General features: G+C 41.9%; 1 protein-coding gene across 5 annotated transcripts in view; it reads right to left on the bottom strand.

Annotated features, from left to right (window-relative positions):
- Positions 1-6: 6 nt before the first annotated feature.
- LOC103465510 (semaphorin-3F-like) overlaps positions 7-18919 on the bottom strand; it is a 74085-nt gene continuing 55172 nt past the window's right edge. The window contains exons 6-19 of one of the 5 annotated variants that reach the window (XM_008410426.2): positions 16866-16955; positions 13792-13885; positions 11744-11863; positions 11424-11563; positions 9962-10076; positions 5381-5450; positions 5151-5295; positions 4763-4985; positions 3448-3536; positions 3309-3350; positions 2892-3049; positions 2286-2353; positions 2030-2163; positions 7-504 (exon numbers count right to left, since the gene is read on the bottom strand). In XM_008410426.2, the coding sequence (XP_008408648.1) occupies positions 37-504; positions 2030-2163; positions 2286-2353; positions 2892-3049; positions 3309-3350; positions 3448-3536; positions 4763-4985; positions 5151-5295; positions 5381-5450; positions 9962-10076; positions 11424-11563; positions 11744-11863; positions 13792-13885; positions 16866-16955 (1956 nt within the window). In that variant the 3' untranslated portion in view covers positions 7-36. Of the gene's footprint in view, positions 505-2029; positions 2164-2285; positions 2378-2891; positions 3050-3308; positions 3351-3447; positions 3537-4762; positions 4986-5150; positions 5296-5380; positions 5451-9961; positions 10077-11423; positions 11564-11743; positions 11864-13791; positions 13886-16865; positions 16956-18919 lie in introns of all 5 variants that reach the window. The other 4 variants (XM_008410425.2, XM_008410424.2, XM_008410428.2 and 1 more) reach the window with 4 other exon arrangements.

Consider the following 18919-nt stretch of genomic DNA (forward strand, 5'->3'; position numbering starts at 1 on the left):
GGGGGGGGTTGTGTTTCAAACACACAGTCAGCTTCCTCATGTCTCTACTCCCTGCTGCTCTTCCTCCTCCTCCTCCTCATGTTGCTCCCTGTGATGCCGACGGTTGCGGGGTTTCTTCTGCTCCTTGAGCTCCTTCAGGTCTTTCGCCTTGAGCGCTCCCAGCAGCGGGTCTCCGAACTGCCAGTAGTCCTGGCAGTACTGGTTGATCAGGCTCATCTCGGGCTGGCTCAGAATGGTCAGCAGGTCCTTGTACTGGCCCGCGCTGGGGGTCCACTGGGCGCCGGCCGAGTGAAGGGACGACGGCACCAGCCCCCCGCCGCCACCGCTGTCCACCAGCGCGTTGTTGACGGCGCGGCCCGACAGCACGACCAGCTGCAGCTTCACCAGCGTGTGCTTGAAGTTCTTCTCGGTGGCGGTGCACTGGTACATGCCGGAGTCCGACGGCTGCAGAGAGCGCAGCAGCAGGCCCTGCTCGGTCTTCAGAATCCGCCCGTCGGAGCGCATCTACGCAGGGAGGAGGACAGCGAGAGGTCAAACCACGAGCGTCGGAACGTTTAGCAGGAGGTTGTTTGATAAACACCAAGAAGAAGAAAAAAACAACAAAAAAAAAAAACTGCAGGATTTTCAAAGTATTAACAAAAAATCTGAAAAGCGTGGGAGCATTTGGATTCAACTAACACCTATGATGCCCAAAATACACAAACCAGATTAATTATGATCATTATCTCCTGCAGTTTGCTGAACCAACAGCTTCATTTAAAGGTTCTGCTGACCCGCAGATAACCTCTGACAATTTCCTCGCTGAAGTTCTGTACGATCACATCAAAGATACAAGAAAAAACACAACAGTTATACTGATGCCATCTCTTATATACACTCAGCTTACAACAGTTTTTCCACCTACACCCAGAAATCTGATTAGTGCCTGCGTTTTGTTTCTGTGCAACAAACTACATCCAACAGGAGAGTCAATAAAAGAGAAGCATTTGTTCACAGATGGTCTTACAATAAAAGCTGCTGCCTCAGGGTTGTTTATTAAAGCATTTTCACAGCTAACCTTTATGGTCTGTCCTTCCTGAGGACAAGTCGTCATAGCGACAGCTAATCTGAACAAAAAACACTTCAATGAGTTAACCGATAATCAACAACACGTTATTCTGGGGTTATTTTTCCAAACGTGTCACATAGTGAATAAATCTGTGACATGTATGTGGGTGTGAACGCCCAGAGGAAAAACTCATTTATAATCCACATACGGAAGCAAAGGGAGGAATTTGATTTATGCTTTCAAAAGTAAAAAGGTGACAGGGCAGTAGAACCACATGCAATGCGACATTTACGGCGCCTGGCAAAAGTATTTAACAGAATGTTTTGTCACGTTTTGTGCAAACTTTAATGTATTTTATTGCTCTTTGAATAAAAATCTAAAAAAGTGGCCAAGACCTTTAATAAGAGGAAATGTTTTGAAATGACATTTTTGTGCTTTGTGCCCCTAGAAACTGAAATTCACTACAATCCTCGGTCTTTCTGAGCCTCTATCAGGTTTTTGTCTCTTAGCAAACAATCATAATAAGAGATAAATCAATTTATCACATGATAAATTAAAACGAGCTCCATAATTTCCATTTGCATGATTGTTTTCCTCGTGTCTCTCTCTCTTTCTAGATGATAAAAGTCTTCAGTCTGGTGTTTTGGTCTAAACTCCCTCCTTCAATGAAGAACAATTTTGTTTACAGAAACTTCAGCATCCATTTTCTTTTGTTTCTGTTTTCTTTATTTACTTTGGATATTTAATCTGTCTTCCAGTTCCACTGTTGAATATTAGAAAATATAAATAATTTTTTGTCAATCTTTGAGAGGCTGTACTTCCATTAATACCATTATAATACTTAAATGGTCTGAAAACAGCAATAATATAGTTTATTGCAAAAAAAATAAACGTTATTATGACAGGCCTAGCAAACGGTACACAAAACATGACAAAGTTCAAGACAAGACTCATGTGTCCGAGTGTGTGTGGCAGACCAACCTCTTTCCTGCGGTCACTGTTGTCTCTCTGCAGGTGCCATTTAATGACGGCATGCGGAGATCGGGCCTGGCACTCCAGGAAGGTGCTGCTGCCCTCCACCCCATACTGCACCATTTCCAGCGTGTTCTTATTGGCTGCAGAGTGGAGACGGCAAACTCATGTTTACGGCTTTTCTAATGGTTTCTTTTGCTTTTCTCCGGTAACCATTGACCTGCAGTCCCTACATCTGGACAGTGAGACAATGGGGTCTGCTTACCGTTGGAGTTGAAGCCTCTGCACTGTCGGATGGGGTTCCCGTACCGGACGTCCTGCCTCCGGCTACGTCTAAATGGGTCAGACCAGTATTGCCAAATAAGGAGAGAAAAACATCATAAAGCAACCGCAAGCCATTCAAAGCCATTCAATAACACATGAAAACCAAATGAAGAGGAAAATACAAACAGATAACAACAAATCTCCACCTTTTCGACATCTGACTTTACATTTCTTAAACACACACACACACATATATATAACAGAAAAAAACATGTATATATATATATGTTTTTTTCTCCAAAATCTCTGTCTCTTTCTTACTGTTTATGCAATATCACATGCTGTTTTTATTTTTTTCTTTAATTATGTAAAGCACCTAGAAATGCCTTGCTGCTGAAATGTGCTATACAAATATACAAAAAAAAAAAAAAATATATATATATATATATATATATTAGTCTTGTTAAGCTAAGTGTTCCCACAGACCATCACAAATTGATCCGTCACCAAACAGCCATCCATACAGGCAGGTTAATGTCAATGTTGCTGAACCAACTGATCTAGTTATTTGGTTAGTGAGCTCGCTGACCGCGTGGCTGATGCTTACCTCTTCTGTGAGGCCGAGTACCGGGAGCAGGACTTGCCGTCCCAGGCGCAGTACGGATCTCTGGCCAGGCAGCAGTCGGCACACGCCTCGCCGTAAACGTCGCACCGGTGGAGGGCCAGCTGGGTCAGGCCGACCGTAGAGGACACGTACAGCTGTTGCTGTGAACGGAAAAGAGGACGGCACTAAGAGTTACTGACCACACAGAGCGTAGAAAAAGGGGTAAATTATTTTGAAGATTATTACAGGCATAATTTGTTTTATGATTGGGTGTTTGAAGTAGATCCACCTGGCAGGTTGCACTTAACCCCAACTCTGTATCTACCGACTGTTATCATGTGTAGCAAACCGAGTTTGTCAGTCATTATTTCCAGCTCAGTTTAGAAAACCAGAAGCAAACCTGTGTTTGCGCTCTCTTACCCTTTTGGATGAGATCTTCATCGTCGTTATAGGAGTGGGAACCTTGACATAGAAGCAAAACAGCAAGGAAACTCTGTTATCTTTTCTCTTTGAGAACAAGCAACAAGTGAAAGTGTGATGCAGCGTGCAGAGGGTTCACCTTAAAAACTTCAACCTCCTCCAGAACCAGCTCCTCGGTCTGCAGGTCGTCCCTGGGCAGGACGATGACTTTCTGAACTGTTCCCTTGTCTGGGGAGCACAAGACACACCCATTAGCCACACGGCCGCTGCCCCCCACTGCCCCACAAAACCCCCACATCCCCCCCACCACCCGTCTCTGCAGCCCCTCAGAAGTGTGTTTGACTCTCTCAGCAGTCATCAGTGAGGATAATCCCAGCGTCAACACACTGTACACATAACTCTCACCAGGTTAACCATTTATTTTTTCCAATGACGTGATGTTCTCTTCTTGATGACTGCGTCCTCATCTTAACGTGCCTGTTTGGGCAACTTTCCCTGCTCCGTTTGATTTCCGTGAAGAATTCCAGCGACTTTGATACCCGAGATTTATGACGTCCTCTGAACGCCGACACGCATTCTTCTGCATCCCGGTGACGCTCAGCGGCACAAAGGAGTCAGGAGGCGCCACGCGCAGCATGTGAGGGCAGCAGGCTGCACGGTGGCAGCCGCCGGCGAACCGATGATCAGTCTCCCAGCAGCAGGGCAGATCAGGGTGATGGCTACGCTAACTCTGACCCTCCTTCCTCCCACACTGTTCTTTTCCCTCCCGCTGCTCATCCTCCTCTGCCCTCAAGGTACAAATCTTCTTGTTTACTCCATGTGAGCAGAGAAGTGAGAAAAACCCTTTGATTTGTTAAATTTCCACTCGAGCACAAAAAGGAAAGAATGCTTTTGTCTGAAAGATAACGGATTGCTGTGGAGATGAGAGCCCCTCATTTACATGGGGTTTATTTCCACAGGGGGGCATCCTGTTGTCCACAGTGTCACTCAGTGTGTCGACTCGGCTCAAAGGGTTCACCTTCATCAGCTAGAAACTAAACTGTAGTGGTGAGGAACGCTGGTTCTGTCCATATTTTTGGCAAATATTCCATCGAATCACATTTACATTTATGTAGCATAAACCAACCTTCGGCTTTTCACCTTTTACTCACAAGAACTGCTTTACTGCCCAAATGTAACACAAAGATGATCAGAAGCAAAAAACATCTTAATAAATCTGAGATTTTTTGGACCGACTTTTATTCCTGTCGTTAAATAGTTTAGTTTTTGGTAAGTAACAGATACAAATACACAATGGAATGCATGTTAATCAAAGTGATAAATAATATGCAAGTAAATGAACTAAACAATAAATGGAGAACATGGTGCAGTTTTTCTGTCATTATGTAATTTAATCATGGACTGAGCCAATCAAATCACATCTTAAGTTAAAAAAACAAACAAAAACAACTCACCAGTTCCTAAGAAGAGCACTTCATAGTTGCCGTCTGCAGCCGTCACCTGGTCCACTGAGATGGTGGTGAACTCATAGTCCACGTTGGTTCGGACCACCAGGGGGCGCTTGTGCACTGGGTAGACTGCGTTGTGCATGGCAGGGTGATTCCTCATGAAGTTGATCACTTCATCTGGGTAGTCCTTTGTGGACTTCATGCTGGGCGTAAATGTTCCTCCAGGGCACTGGGGGAGAAAAACAACAATCACCTGAGCTGGAGCGCAACTTTTTTTTTTTTTTTAAAGTTCTCCCCCCACAAGAATTGCTGCTCAAAATGAAGCCTAAGAGTCTTCAGTTTGGGTATGCTGATGCCTGGATGTTGCTCAGCTGCTTTAAGAGGAAGGGCTTACAGTGCCGGGGCGAGGGTAGGGAATCTTCCCCGTATACGCCACCCACTGGTAATTGGGACCCTCTTTGTGGGCGAAGGGTCCGTTGAAGACCATGCGGATGTCGGCCATGGAGTAAACGCAAACGGCCGAGCCTTTGAACACGGACCTGCGGTGAAAACGTAAGAGCGGGTAAATTTGCCTCACAGGCGACGGAAACACAGCAGGTTTCATTTCCAGTGAAGGGAACAAACCCAGAGACGGTGAAGACGCCGTAGATGACGGGGTTCTTTGTGTCCTGAGTTGGCTGGATGTAAACATCTCCTATAAGGAGGAACAGAGCAGTCAGATTAATGCGTTGATAAAGATAAAGATTTTACTTCACAAAAAGAAAGGCTTGTAAACATGTCCAGCCATACGGCAGTCCCTTTGTTTGTTCAGCTGGAAGAATATTCACAGATCCATCTTTCTTTTTGGATGATCAGAGAATATTGGAAAATAATAACACCCATGTGTCCCATGTGCATTCTGTGAAAAAACTAGTGTATAAAATGTGATTTTCTTTTGCACATTTCTGTCACGCTACAGCTCTTAAATTTCATTTGTCATGGTCTTGGAAAAATCTTAGAACAAAAGTCTTAAATTTGAGTTGCCGAAACCTGCAGAATCCCTGGTTGGTAGTTTTGATTTCCAGTAATGAAGCTCAACAGTGTGAACGTATGAATATCGTGGGAAAAATCTGGTATAAGTGAAACAATCTGCCAATGGAACTAGTACTTTTGATTATCAATATTAAGGAAGTATTGACCTAAACAAGCTCCATATCTAGGCTGAAAAGTTGCTTATAAGTTAGTTTTGTCTCATTTTAAGTGTACTAAGATATTTACAGTAGAAACCACAACTATTTAGTGAGAATTGTGTTTTGTAGTGGAAATACAGGAAAAAACAGAAAAAAAATCTTATAAGCTCCAAACAACTTGAAACTGTGATAAACGGTTTGCCTTCCTGCAGCACAAAGTTAAATCAACCCAGAGCAACAAAAGGTAGAATTTCTTTTGCTTAAAAAATTTCAACTTGTGTAGAATGACCTAGTCAAAGTCCAGACCTACATTAATTGAGAATATGTTGCATTTTGTAAAGAAAAAACAAAAATGCTCTTCATATGTTTTTCATCCAAACCAACAGAGGCTGAGGTAATTTGCAAATAAAGAATAATAAAAAAAAAATGTCAGTCTCTGGAGTTGACTAAGAAGCTGAGACATATGCATGAAACACTTTTTAAGTTTGTTTGTCAAAACCACTAAAGACTTAAAATACTTAAGTTAGTTTATAAATCACTAAACAGCTTAGCACAAATATGCATTAAAGATCTGTTGCTATAGCAACCATCCAGACCTCTCAGGTTCTGGTTCTGCTCTGCAGCCCCAGAACCAGAACCAAACATGGAGAAGCAGCATTCAGCTTCTATGCACCACAGATCTGGAACAAACTTCCAGAAAACTGAAAAACAACCGAAACCCTTAGTTCCTTTAAATCAAGGCTGAAACCAGTTGTCTTTGATTCATTACTGGATAAACATTACTGGACAAAATCTAGTAATGTTTATAGCTTATTTCATGATTGGTGATTATTTGATGTTTTTATGGTGTAAAAACACTTTGAAATGCCCTGTTGATAAAAATATACTATACAAATAAACTCGACTTAAAAGTTGTGGCTGTAATGACAAAAAAATAAGAGGCATTTCAAAGGGTATAAAAAAACTATAGGAGGTTCTGAATCCCTCATCTGACTGGCCAGCACATCATAACGACTGAAGTCAGGTCTTCAGGGCCCTGAATCCCAAACATTCCCACTAGTTGCCCCGCAGAGCTCCGACGCTGGCACTGCCTGATTTAGCTCATTCTTTGTTTGATGCCAAGTACAGGTGATAAGTCTTCCTGCTGTTTCAGAACCTGACCTAAATACTGCTCCCAGGAGACAGCCGTGTTCACTGCCTGCGACAGGACAAAGGCCGTCAACACGAGCTGCTATAACCTAGTTGGAAAAAAAAAACCTGTTTGGTAAAAAAAAAAAAAAAGAAACAAGTCAGGCTAAAAATACAGCGTTAGCGCTCCAAAAGCGAGGAACCGAAAGAATACGTATTCCAATCCAGATTTATACGCTCGCTGTCGCATGTAGAGCAGCATGAGGAATTAGCTGTCAGCTTCCTGTGTAGATGCTGTGATACACGGTTGGTGTGAGGATTGTCTTTGACTGTCAACTGCTGGGTTCTGGTCCAGTAGCATGGCCGTCCTCCGGGGACCGTCTGCAGCCCGGAGCTCCTCTCTGGAGAAAACCGTGCCGCTCAGAAACGTCTTCCCACCCATTCAATCTCTACCGCAGCTGCCCCGAAAAAAACCCAACAAAAAAACTCAGCAGCGGAACGGTCATGGGTTAGGATGGCCGCAGACCAACGAGCTGCCAAGGGCGTCACGCAACACTTGATCCTCGTCATGACATACAGCTGTCCCATACATTGTGGATCTGCATGGAAGGAAACACAAGCGCACACTGGAAAGAGAGATACGTCTGAGAAGAGAAACGGATCGCGGCTTCAAAGGGAGGAAACTGAAAAGCTCTTCTGATGCGTCGGTGATGTGTTCGCTCTGGAGCGCTCATATTAATAACAGCTTTAACAGCGATTCCCATTTCATATGTCGCTTTCCTGTATTTCTGAAGCATTAAAACTTTACTTAAAGAGGCAGCGTTTTGTAAAGTTGACTTTTTTGAGCTTTACATCATGTTATTCAATACCTGGATGTTGTCTTGATTCCATCATGCATGTTTGAGAAATCCTTCAATCTCCCACGGCAACCATTCAGCTTTGCAAATCGCGATGCCCTCACTCAGCTCCTTCAGACTAGCCAGCAACAATTAGCAAACACCTGGTGGAACTGCACGTCTGCTGAGCTCATTATAGGAGCTACTTCTCAGTGGAACACTGATAAAAACATTGTTAAATAGAGGAGCCATGTTGTGATGACTTCCTGTAGGCGGAGCCTCTTAAAGAGACAAAGGGCCAATTTCAAGGTGTTAAATTACAAAGCCAAATTTCCTTTTAAGTCATGTTTGAAATGTATGTAGAATTTTTATAGCAACTAAAGTTGCTATAAAATGACACTATGCACCTGGAAAACACACGATAAAATTTGATCAACCTTTGGGTTTTGATTACTCAGGTCCATTTCTTTTCTGTTCGACCAATTTGTTTCTCAGCATATCCCTGAAACAAAAAATCTCAGATGTCACTAAATAATATGCTTCTTCTGAAAAGGTTTATTTTAAATCATAAATAAATATAAAGGAGAATTCCAGGTCGCTGGCTTTTCTTAGGCAACAAGACATTTTACAACGACTCTCACAGAATCAGTGGAAGCTTGCAATTCCTCCCAAATCTGACTCATACAGCAGCAACTGCTCTGCATCTGTGCCATGCAGGGTAGGTGATGTCACTTCACTGAGATCTCAGAAATATGATATTCCCTGCAAAAATATTCATATCGCCGAACATTACAGCCACCAACATCCATGTTTTTTTTCTTTTTAGGACATAGAAAACAAAGAAGATATTTTGGGAATACTGGCTTCAAATCTCCAAGCCGTAGATCTAGATTAGGGAGATAGACTGCAAATTATTTTATATACTTTTTGGTAATTACTGCAATAATGATAAAGAGGCAATTAATATCATTTAAAAAACCTGATAGACAAAGAGATAGATATTTTTCTTTCCTAAATATTTCAGGTTCATTCAGTTGTAATATTCAAGTCTTGCAATTGGTCTTCAATCATGTTTAGGTCCAGATTTTCATCCCAGTATTTATACACCAGCTCATTTTAGTCTAGCACCAAAACTCAAAGTTGAATACATTCAAGGTTGTGGATGTAACGTGACACAACGTGTAAAAGTTATGCAAATATTTTTGCTATAAACTATAAACAGCCTGTCTTTGTGCATCAAATGAGACAGATTTTTTTCTCCACAACCACAAATTTCCAGAACCAGCATTAAAAAAAAAACACTCAAACCAGACAGTAAACACAAAACTCCATCATTTCCTCTCTACCTTTCCTTCTCCGAGTCCTTGGCAGGAATGGCGGCTCTGAAATCTGACACAAGCGCCGTCTCCCACTCAGTACCCCGACATGTCTGCCCTTGTTCCTTCACCGCCCCGCTTTGCTCCACATTTATGGCCTTTAACTACAATATCCTACAATTAATCATGGGTGCCAAACAGTGATCACCATCCATCTCACAGAATCACTCTGCACTGCCGTGTCTGAGTCAACACTGAACTAACCAGCAGAGGCAGAAACCTCGTTTGGAAAAGGAAGAGCCAGAACCTTTTCAGCACTTGGTCATTTATGTCAACTGACTTCACACATTAATATTTTACACTTTATAAAGTTTATGGACTATCAAGGCCTGACCTATAAAATCACAATGGTGTTTTTATGACTCTAGACAGGCATAGAACCAGTGTGTATTCTTCCAATGAGTTGCCATTACAGAAACAATCCTGGCAAGGTGAGTTTTATTCTTTTAGATTAGTTTGAGGTACCGCAGCCCCACGTATTATTCCAAGGTTAACTTGTTGGTTCTGTATCAATGACTTGAGCTTCACATGGGGGTGTATAGTATGTGTGTTTGAACTCATGAGGGGTGATGCAGCTCCTCTTTGTTTCTTCTCAAAATGGAAAAAAAAAGTTTGGTTTTTCAGTTCTTTCATATGTGGTTACATCTAAAAATATTAAGGATGTTACTTTGCAGATGGAAATGCGTATACACTCACGGAGCTCGTCAAAGTGTGTTTCCATGCCGTCGGTCCCGGGCACTGAGCAGATGAGCCTGGCCTTCAGGAAGGTGCTCCACTTGTTGACCAGACAGCAGTGACCTCCATCGTCGTTCTGTTACAAGAGAGAGAGGGAGGGGACGAGCACAAAACACAGTTTCTCCATCAGCTACGTCCCTCTGACTGATCTTCACATAGAAAAACCACCGTGCAGGAGCTCACACACACATGCAAACACGCACACACACAGGGCTAGTTGTAAGGTCTGGAAAGTAGAAAGGGGTCGATGACTGGGTCAAAAAACAATTATCTCCTTTATTACTCCTCCAGCTGTTACCGAGTGAAGACAGATTTCATCCTGGTGAAGACGAGTTCAGCTATATCTGTCGGTTCACATTCTTTTTCCAACCATCTATGGTGTAAGAAGTGAAAGTGTTTCAACAATATTCACTGCGTTTACGCTCCCGATTAGATCAGTGTAAAGAATAGAGCATCCAAACGTGAGGTGAACGAGCAGCGACATGGCCGGGCCTCTGGAGGGCGCCGGCGTAGTGTCTCCTGGGAGGCGGGGTTGTATGTCAGGTCACTGCCCGACCCCCACACCCTCCTTTTTAAACAAACACAACAGAGAACAGCTGAGATGACAAGCAAGCAAGTACATATCCCCTTCGTTATGATCACGCAACAATATAAACCTCATGGAGGATTTTTAGTCTAGTTTCTACTGCAAATATCTAAGTACACTTGAAATAAGACAAAACTAACTCATAAGTAACTTTTAGGCAAGATATAGGAGCTTGATTTAAGTCAGTGATTCCTTGATACTAATGAAAAAAGATTACTTTACTTACAATAGTAGGAAAAAAAATAGGAAAAAAATAGGAAAAAAAAATCTTGTTATAAGTTAAATAACCTGCCAGCAGAACTAGATGTTACTGACTTAATAAAGCTCCTATTTCTTGCTGAAAAGTTTCTTTCTCGTCTTTTTTTAAATGTACAAAAATATTTGCAGTTGAAACTAGACCAAAAACACTTGGTAAGATTTTGTTTTTCTGCGCTGACGCTCGGCCAGCTTTCTGTTGCGATTTATTTTTCTGTTTCCAGCGTTTATGCAGGAAGTTCAGTTTAATTGAAATAAAGCAATTTTCCGGCGTTTCCCACCCCAGACAAAAATCACCTAGAAATATCAGAACTACCAGGGAGAAGAGGCCAGGGAGACCATGAGGTCATAGGTCAGAGAGCAGTCTCACAAACAGAAGGATGCATTGTAGACAGGAAGGTTAAAGACACATGTGGATTCCAGCATGTTAGCGTTAGCCAAACCCTGTAGCTGTTCAAACACAGCGGGCGACTCGCCTCAGGAGAGCGCAGGCTCTTCGTTTAAACGCTGCAGGTTTTCTTTTCATTAAGCTAACTGAAACCACTCCACGCTGTGTGTGCGTGTGTGTGTGTGTGTACACACCAAGCAGATGCGTCCAATGCGGGACTGGGTCACGGGACTCTGACCCATGTCGGAGGATTTCTCCCTGAAGAAGAAATACAGCTTGTCGTCGTTCCTCTCCGCGCTGTCCGGGATGAGGTGCACGTGAACGAACGTGGGATCTACATCATGAAAGGAAAAGAAAACAGGAGGGAACACATCTGTTTAAAATCTCGCTGCTGGTTTATTCGAAATACACGCAACCGCCACAATAGACTTTAACCATACGGCACATTTGTAATCTTGTTTGTGTCGTATATTAAGAAGTCACGGAGGAAAACGTAATGAAAGAGGATCGTTACCATTCAACCATCTGGAGTTGTACTGGTCTGTTCGCATTGCAGTTTTAGTCCCCAAAGTACGGAAAATGGCCGAGTCCGTTCCCATGAAGTCGACGTAGACGCCGGCGTACAGCTCTCCATCTGATAGGGAGAGAAAACGGACCGGCCCAGTTCAGGTTAACACTCTGATAAAGCGCATATCTCACTGTGCAGCAAAATATCAGGGTGTGAAGCGGAGTCTGTGTTCAGGAAAGTCCATCTTTTTCATCAAAGCTGCACTATGCAACTTAAAATGAAATCCTCTGAAAGGAGTTGGAATAGAAATGCAAAAGAGAAAAAAAAAGTCTGTACTTTTGCAATGAACTTTAAATTTTACGGTTGGCAAAAACACAGAAACGCAGCCGATTGAGAAATCCAGGCTGCAAGTTTGTTGAGCCTGTTTAGCCGAATGTGTTGGTTCCTCCATCTGCTCTGATGGCGCCGCTGTGGAAAGCAGGTGTACGGCTCTGCGTACGCAGACAGCAGGAGAAACCGGATACTTTTCTACCCCCGTTATACACAATGTCATGGTCCCGAGCGACGCTGTGGGGAGATTGATGATGTGTCATTAAAACGTCCACAGATGATTGCGTGTCTAATGTAGCGGGGAGCTGAGCAGTTGGTGGTCAATGGTAAATCTTCTGTTGTGGCGCAGGGTTCTTAATCCTTATCAACACTAGCAACGGTGTCCCTTGTATGGAGCTAACTGATGGCAGTGGGAGGTTAATCCATCGTAGACGACGGTCCCAGTACCGTACTGGTCAGCTGGTACTGCGCTAATGTGGGAAAGGGGTGCCAGTGATTTACACCCCGCAGAAAGAAGAGCCCCCTTCCACTGGTGGCAACTGGTTCAGAGACCTTCTCCCAAAGGACAGAGGAGGACTGTGGCTTCTTATGGCGCCATATCGTGATCAATTACTGCATCGACAATGAACCTTATTATCAAAAAACACTGCAATTTAGGTTAAATGTTCATTAAAGGAAGGAGAATAATAATAACATTTAATGTTGGTCTATTGTCTGAAATATAACCAACAAAAATTCAGTCTATGAAAATGTGACTCTCAGTCACGGTTTCAAAATCATTAAGTTATATTGTTCCTTATATAAAATGAATAGATTTTATTTATGAAGGAGGAGGAGTAGGGCTGTCCCTCCTCAACTTGTTGCTGAAAGCTGTCACTGCGTTACAGGGCCTCTTAAAAGTATTCACCCCTTTGGATGTTTTACCCTTTTTATTGAGAACATTTTACAAAAAAACTTTTAATGTCAATGTGACAACATTTTTTTACAAACTAGTGGCAATTAGTTAACATAAAGTGCATAAATATTCATCTCCAACTAAATCACAGCGTGGCGTCTGATTGGACAGCTCTCAATCAGGCTGTAGTTTTACTCCATTCCTCCTGCTAAACTGCTAAAAGGGCAGTCTAACGGAAAAGACGTTTTTGAGCTTTATGTCATGTTATAATGTTATTCCCTGGTCTAAAACATACCTTTAAGTTTATGTTTTATCATACAAGTATGATAATTAAAACAAATCTGATATGATCAAGCAATATTTCTTTTTATTTGTTGCCATGTTTTTGGTCCTTTTTTCCCCAAAAGGTGTCAAAGCGGTAGTGAAATATATAATATTGGTCATTAAACATAATAGCAATAATCAATATTGGCCCTTGATATTAGCCCCAATTTTCATATTGGCGCCTTCCTAGTTATACATTCCAGTAAATATTAACCTCACACTGAAATTCCTCGATGTCTGGAAACATCTAAAGGTAATGCAGAGCTTTAAAATGAACACCACCACACAGTAACTCCACGATATAAAGAAGACTTGAACACTAGCATTTCTATACTGAAATAATAATAATAATAATAATAATAATAATAATAATAATAATAATAATAATAATATGACAGAGAAATGTCTTAACGAAACGGGATGAAACCAAAAATATCCCACAGGTCATGTTTGAAAGGACATTAACCGAGTCCTCACACGGCCGAACCCGCATAACAATACTCACTAATCAAAGCTGACACGCTGTTGAGCTTCGGGTCGTAGGAGCACTTCCCCTTCCCAGATTCCACTTTTCCCGGCTCCAAGTGGAAAATTTCTTCCTGAAACAGAAAAAAAAAGGTAAAAAAAAAAAAATTCACACAGTGATGGCAATAAATTCAGCACTCTTCGTCTTGCCACTGTGATTCCCTTGAGGGGGAAGGATGAGGGAGGGAACGTGTGCGCTGCCTCTGACACCTGTGGGACCCACGGGGCCCGGTGGGGGGATGAAGTGTTAGAATAATGAGTGTAAGTTCATACAGAAAAATGCATGCAGTGAAAGCGAGGAATTTTTAATCAACGCCGCCGTGCCGGGTCTAGCTTCAGAAACGCGTCGTGGGCCGCGCCTCGCTACACAGTAAGCTGAAAACCTCTCAGCTTCTTCTCGGTGCGTCCGTACGGGTGGGAGCGCGGGCTGCCGACACCTGTAATCCAGCAGAGGAGGGGGTAAAAAAAAACAAAAACAAGCCACGCATGGAGGCCAGGATGACTGATGCTCGACGCTTGTGGCTTCCCAGCACACAAGCGCGTGTGGGTGATTGGCAGGAATTTGCGTATGAGTAGGGTAAAATGAAAGCAGTGGCATGTGATGACATGTCCTGTGGCCGAGCCTCGCAGACCAGAGTGCATCGTCTTTTTTTGTTTTTTTTTCCACTCCCATCAGGGACAGAGACTGTGGCTTTCTCCCAAACACACTTCACTTGCAATTACCTATTCATCTTTGATCGCTCGAGCAAACAAAGAAAAAAAAAAGAGAGAGAAAGTGCAGGCTAATTGACTCAAAGCCATGCCATAAAGTGAAGTGCAGAAAAAAAAGAAGTTGCATATAATTATGTACACCCAAAGAAAAAATGTGTCTATATGGGTTTGTATAAAAATGTGACATAATTATCCTGCAGAAAAGCTGAAAAGTCAAAAAATAAAAATCAAACTAGAACTGAAGGCAGTTATCTACGGGTTCCAAGCTCAGCTAGTCCGCCCCAGACCTCAACCCTCCACACGCAAAATCCTACCTTAGTTCTGTCACATTAGAAGTTACAAATGCTGCAAAGTATTCAATCTTCTTTAAAAAAAATTTTTTTGTCACATTACAAACTAACTTTATGGTATTTTATGACAGACCAACACAACTTGGCACATAATTTTAAAGTGTAAAGTGTACAATGGATGGTTTTAAATGTTTGGAGGGAATCTGTGAATGATATTTGGATTCAACACCCTTTGCATTGATAACCTGAAATTAAACAGACCCTAAACAGCCGTTTTTATCAAGAAATTGGCATGAAGAGAATACAATTTGTGTTTCCATTGCAAATGTGCACAAAACTTTGTCAATATTCCTCTAATGTCGAAAAACCACAGTTTTGAAATTATGTTTCCGTTAAATAAGAAATTCAAACAAAACCACACATGAATAAGTTTGTTCATGTGAGATGTCGTTAAAAAATACGCCATGCCAGGAAGTGGTACATCATCCTCGTACCACTTCTTGTCGCCTTCCTCACCAGTTTCGCCAGTAGTAGAATCATAGTCACATGAATCTTGATGCAAAAAAAGTATTTCCACTGCAGTTTTTTAAGTTCATTAATCTGGTACAGCTGAAAAACCACCTCATTATCAAAAATTGTGAACTTATTGAACTGCTGAGTTTCTGTTAAGAAAATTCATTTTCCAAACAGCACAAGTATAAGGTTAAAGGAAGTACAGGTAGTGTGGTTCAACTGCAAACATAACCAAACACAGTCAACCACCTAAAGATTCAGCCTGGACAATAAAGCAACTATAAGATGACTTTGGAGGAGATAGTTGGTTGCTATGACAACCACTGGTCGCCAACTCTACAAATCCTGCCTTCATGTAGCATCGCTGAGAAACAAATCCCAAGAAGATTTTTACTATAGTCGAGCTACAAAGGAATGGTTCAGAGGCCAATTTAATGGCTTAGTCAAAGTCCAGACCTAAATCGGTCAGTGAATCCTTGGCAGAATTTGAAAATTTTTGTTCACAAATGCTTTCTATGCAGTTTATCTAAACTTGAGCTATTTTGGAAAGAACGAGCATAAAAATTTGGTGTCCTCATATGAAAAGCTGACAAAAACATGGCCAGTATTGTCTCTGAATACAAGTGCAAGCCACACTTTTCAGATTTTCATTTGCAAAAAAAGAAAAACAAGGGTATGGTATTTGAATTATAAATATGTTTGAAAAGAAACTCTATTACTTTGTGTTGGTCTACCATAGACATCCTAATACAATGCATTAAAATCAGACCCCAAGGGGCTTGAATACATTTTAAATAAAGGAACTGTGAACTAATTTTGAAGTGAACTATTTCATGTTAAGCCTGTTCCAAAGTCTTTCGAGTGAAGACATGTTCAAGTATGTCGCTGTTTTCCTTCCCTCACAGCGCAGCCAGTTGGATACAGATGGCTGGTGTTTGCTCTGGGCTAACAGGCCCTGCTGTGGGAGTGGGTCAGATGCTGACTCGGCCTCTGTGGGGCGCAGCGCTGCTCGGGTGGGGTAAGCTGGATTCACTCAAACAAGCAGCGTGAGTGATTAGAATATTAACCGTTTCTGATATGAGGCTTAATATGTGGTAAATGAGACTAAATGCCATGCGCTGAAAGGGAACAAAAAGCCTGTTTAATTCAAATTGTGCCTGATGTTTTTAGCAGCCTGATTGGCCCCATTTCACATGATAACCCCGCGCTCATGCAAAACGTGGCATTTAACACAGACACAGAAAGCGGAAACGAACAAAGGACGATGACGAGTAAGACTGTGTGCTGCGACACTGAGGAGGACACAAAGAAAGTATGAATGAAACGTGAAATTCAATTTTGAGGATGGTGCACAAACTTAAAAAAATACATAAAAAAGGCGCATGCTAAATGTTACAGAGATAAACGAACGATGGCTTTTAGATTAAAAATGGCATTGACAGGATGTGCTCAGACACAAAGAATGGAGGGCATGCTGCTGGTGACCGCCAGCCCCGGCAGTCCGCTGGGGCCGCGGCGCAAACAGGGGCCCGCATCGCACCTTCAGTCCAAGTGTGTCGTGTACTGCGCTGGGTTCGGCCGCGCGGCTGGCCCTTCCCCTGGCCAGGGCCATCTGCAGATACATGGACGTCTAAAACAGGAAACAGCAATACAGTCTGGATGTTACGCGACTGACGAGGGAGGATCAAGGCCCTCCTTGTGCAGTCGGGTGAATTGCATGGGCCACTTCTGATTGCAAAACATGATGAGAAACTCCTCAAGTAAAACATTTACCGCAAAAGCAGACACAGTGTCTTGGAGAAAAGTGTTCACGCCTCTTGAACCTTTTCACTTTTTGTCATGTTACAAGCAGAACCTTCAATGTGTTTTGCTGGGAATTTACGTCAAAGGCCAAAAACCATTTTTTCAAAATTGCTTACGAATAAAAACGGTTCACTTTTTTTCACTAGCAACCACACATCATAATGCTGCTAATGCACAGTAAGGCTACAGTCACACATCAGGCATATGCAATTCCATATCCAACATTTTCATGATTGTCTGAACAGCTGAATTCAGATCCCATCATCAAACCCCCCCAAAAAGTCTGATTTGTGTTACTTTCATATGTGGTACTAAATTGAATGTGTATACAGTAGTTCTCAAAGTGTCATGTCACATTTTTCAGACTTTTACGTCACTGTAGTGACTTCTGCACCAGAAGAAGTCAGATGTGATAAATTAGGATTATTTTTCTTAGCTTCCTTGTTATGATCTTGTGGGAAATACTGTCAGCTCCCACTGCTTAACATCTAAATCGATCCAAAGACGGCGACATTATTTTCATTCCATTATTACCTCTGTAAACAGAGCAATGCTGTGTGATGTCTGTGTTGCTCTTCTGCGCAGACTGGTCACTTTGGGGTCGTAAACTGTTCACAGAGAAGTCTGAGTGCAGTCAGAGTTAACTACCAGCATGAATGATCACGCAAAAAAACAAAAAACAAAAAACAAACTTAAATCTGACTTCAGCAAAAAATTGCAGAGGATCGAGACCTACTTTATGAACGCAGTTTAAATGGCAGCTGGAATATAAATAAATAAAAAAATGATTTATTTCTGAAAATTCCACAAGTTTTTGTTAAAAAACAAATGTGACATGCATGTTTATTTAATCTCTTCAATAAAAGGCAGCATAACAATGTGGAGAATGCCAATTTTATTTTTGTAAAAAAAAAATATATTTTTTACATATATATATATATATATATATACATATATATATATATATACCGTATTTTCCGCACTATAAGGCGCACCGGATTATAAGGCGCACCTTCAATGAATGGCCTATTTTAAAACTTTTTTCATATATAAGGAGCACCGCATTATAAGGCGCATAGAATAGGCGCTTCAGTTTGGGTTGCCGTACTCTATTATTACACATCTACATTTGTAAAGAAGTGGTCCCCAAGTGCTTCATATAGTAGGCTGTCCCAGTCATCGTTTCACTCACGGTGTTGGTGTTGCTATATTGTGCCCAACTGCTTTCTGGGTAACAGACCAACCGACATGTGCCGCCTCAGTCTCTGTCTCTTACCCCTCCCACAAACTTTATTGACAAACCATCGTTCTGACAACTATCCCAGCATGCACCGCGTGCTTCTTCATCTACGGGCAAAAATGAAGTTGGCGGCTGCTTACCGTAGTTGCTAGACCTGTTGTGGCTCAATATTGATCCATATATAAGGCGCACTTTCGGCTTTTGAGGAAATTGAAGGTTTTTAGGTGCGCCTTATAGTGCGGGAAATACGGTATATATATATATATCTTGCGTCATTTTTCTTTTCCTAATTATTTCACATGAAATCCCAATAAAGTGCATTAAAGTTTGTGGTTATACAGTAACAAAATGTGAAAAAGTTCAAGAGACTTTTAGCACACTATATATGGCCGTGCTTGGCTCTGTAATTGTATATCTGTAGGAAAGCTGAACAGCAGCAACCTTCCTGTCCTCCATTTAAATCAATGACAGCCAGATTATCCTACAACCTGCTAGAATCTGCAGCAAAAGCATTTCACTAAAAACAGTTCCCAAAACCCACGTGCACACAC

This window comes from Poecilia reticulata, linkage group LG5 (genome assembly GCF_000633615.1).
Source record: "Poecilia reticulata strain Guanapo linkage group LG5, Guppy_female_1.0+MT, whole genome shotgun sequence".
Taxonomy (NCBI): Eukaryota; Metazoa; Chordata; class Actinopteri; order Cyprinodontiformes; family Poeciliidae; genus Poecilia; species Poecilia reticulata.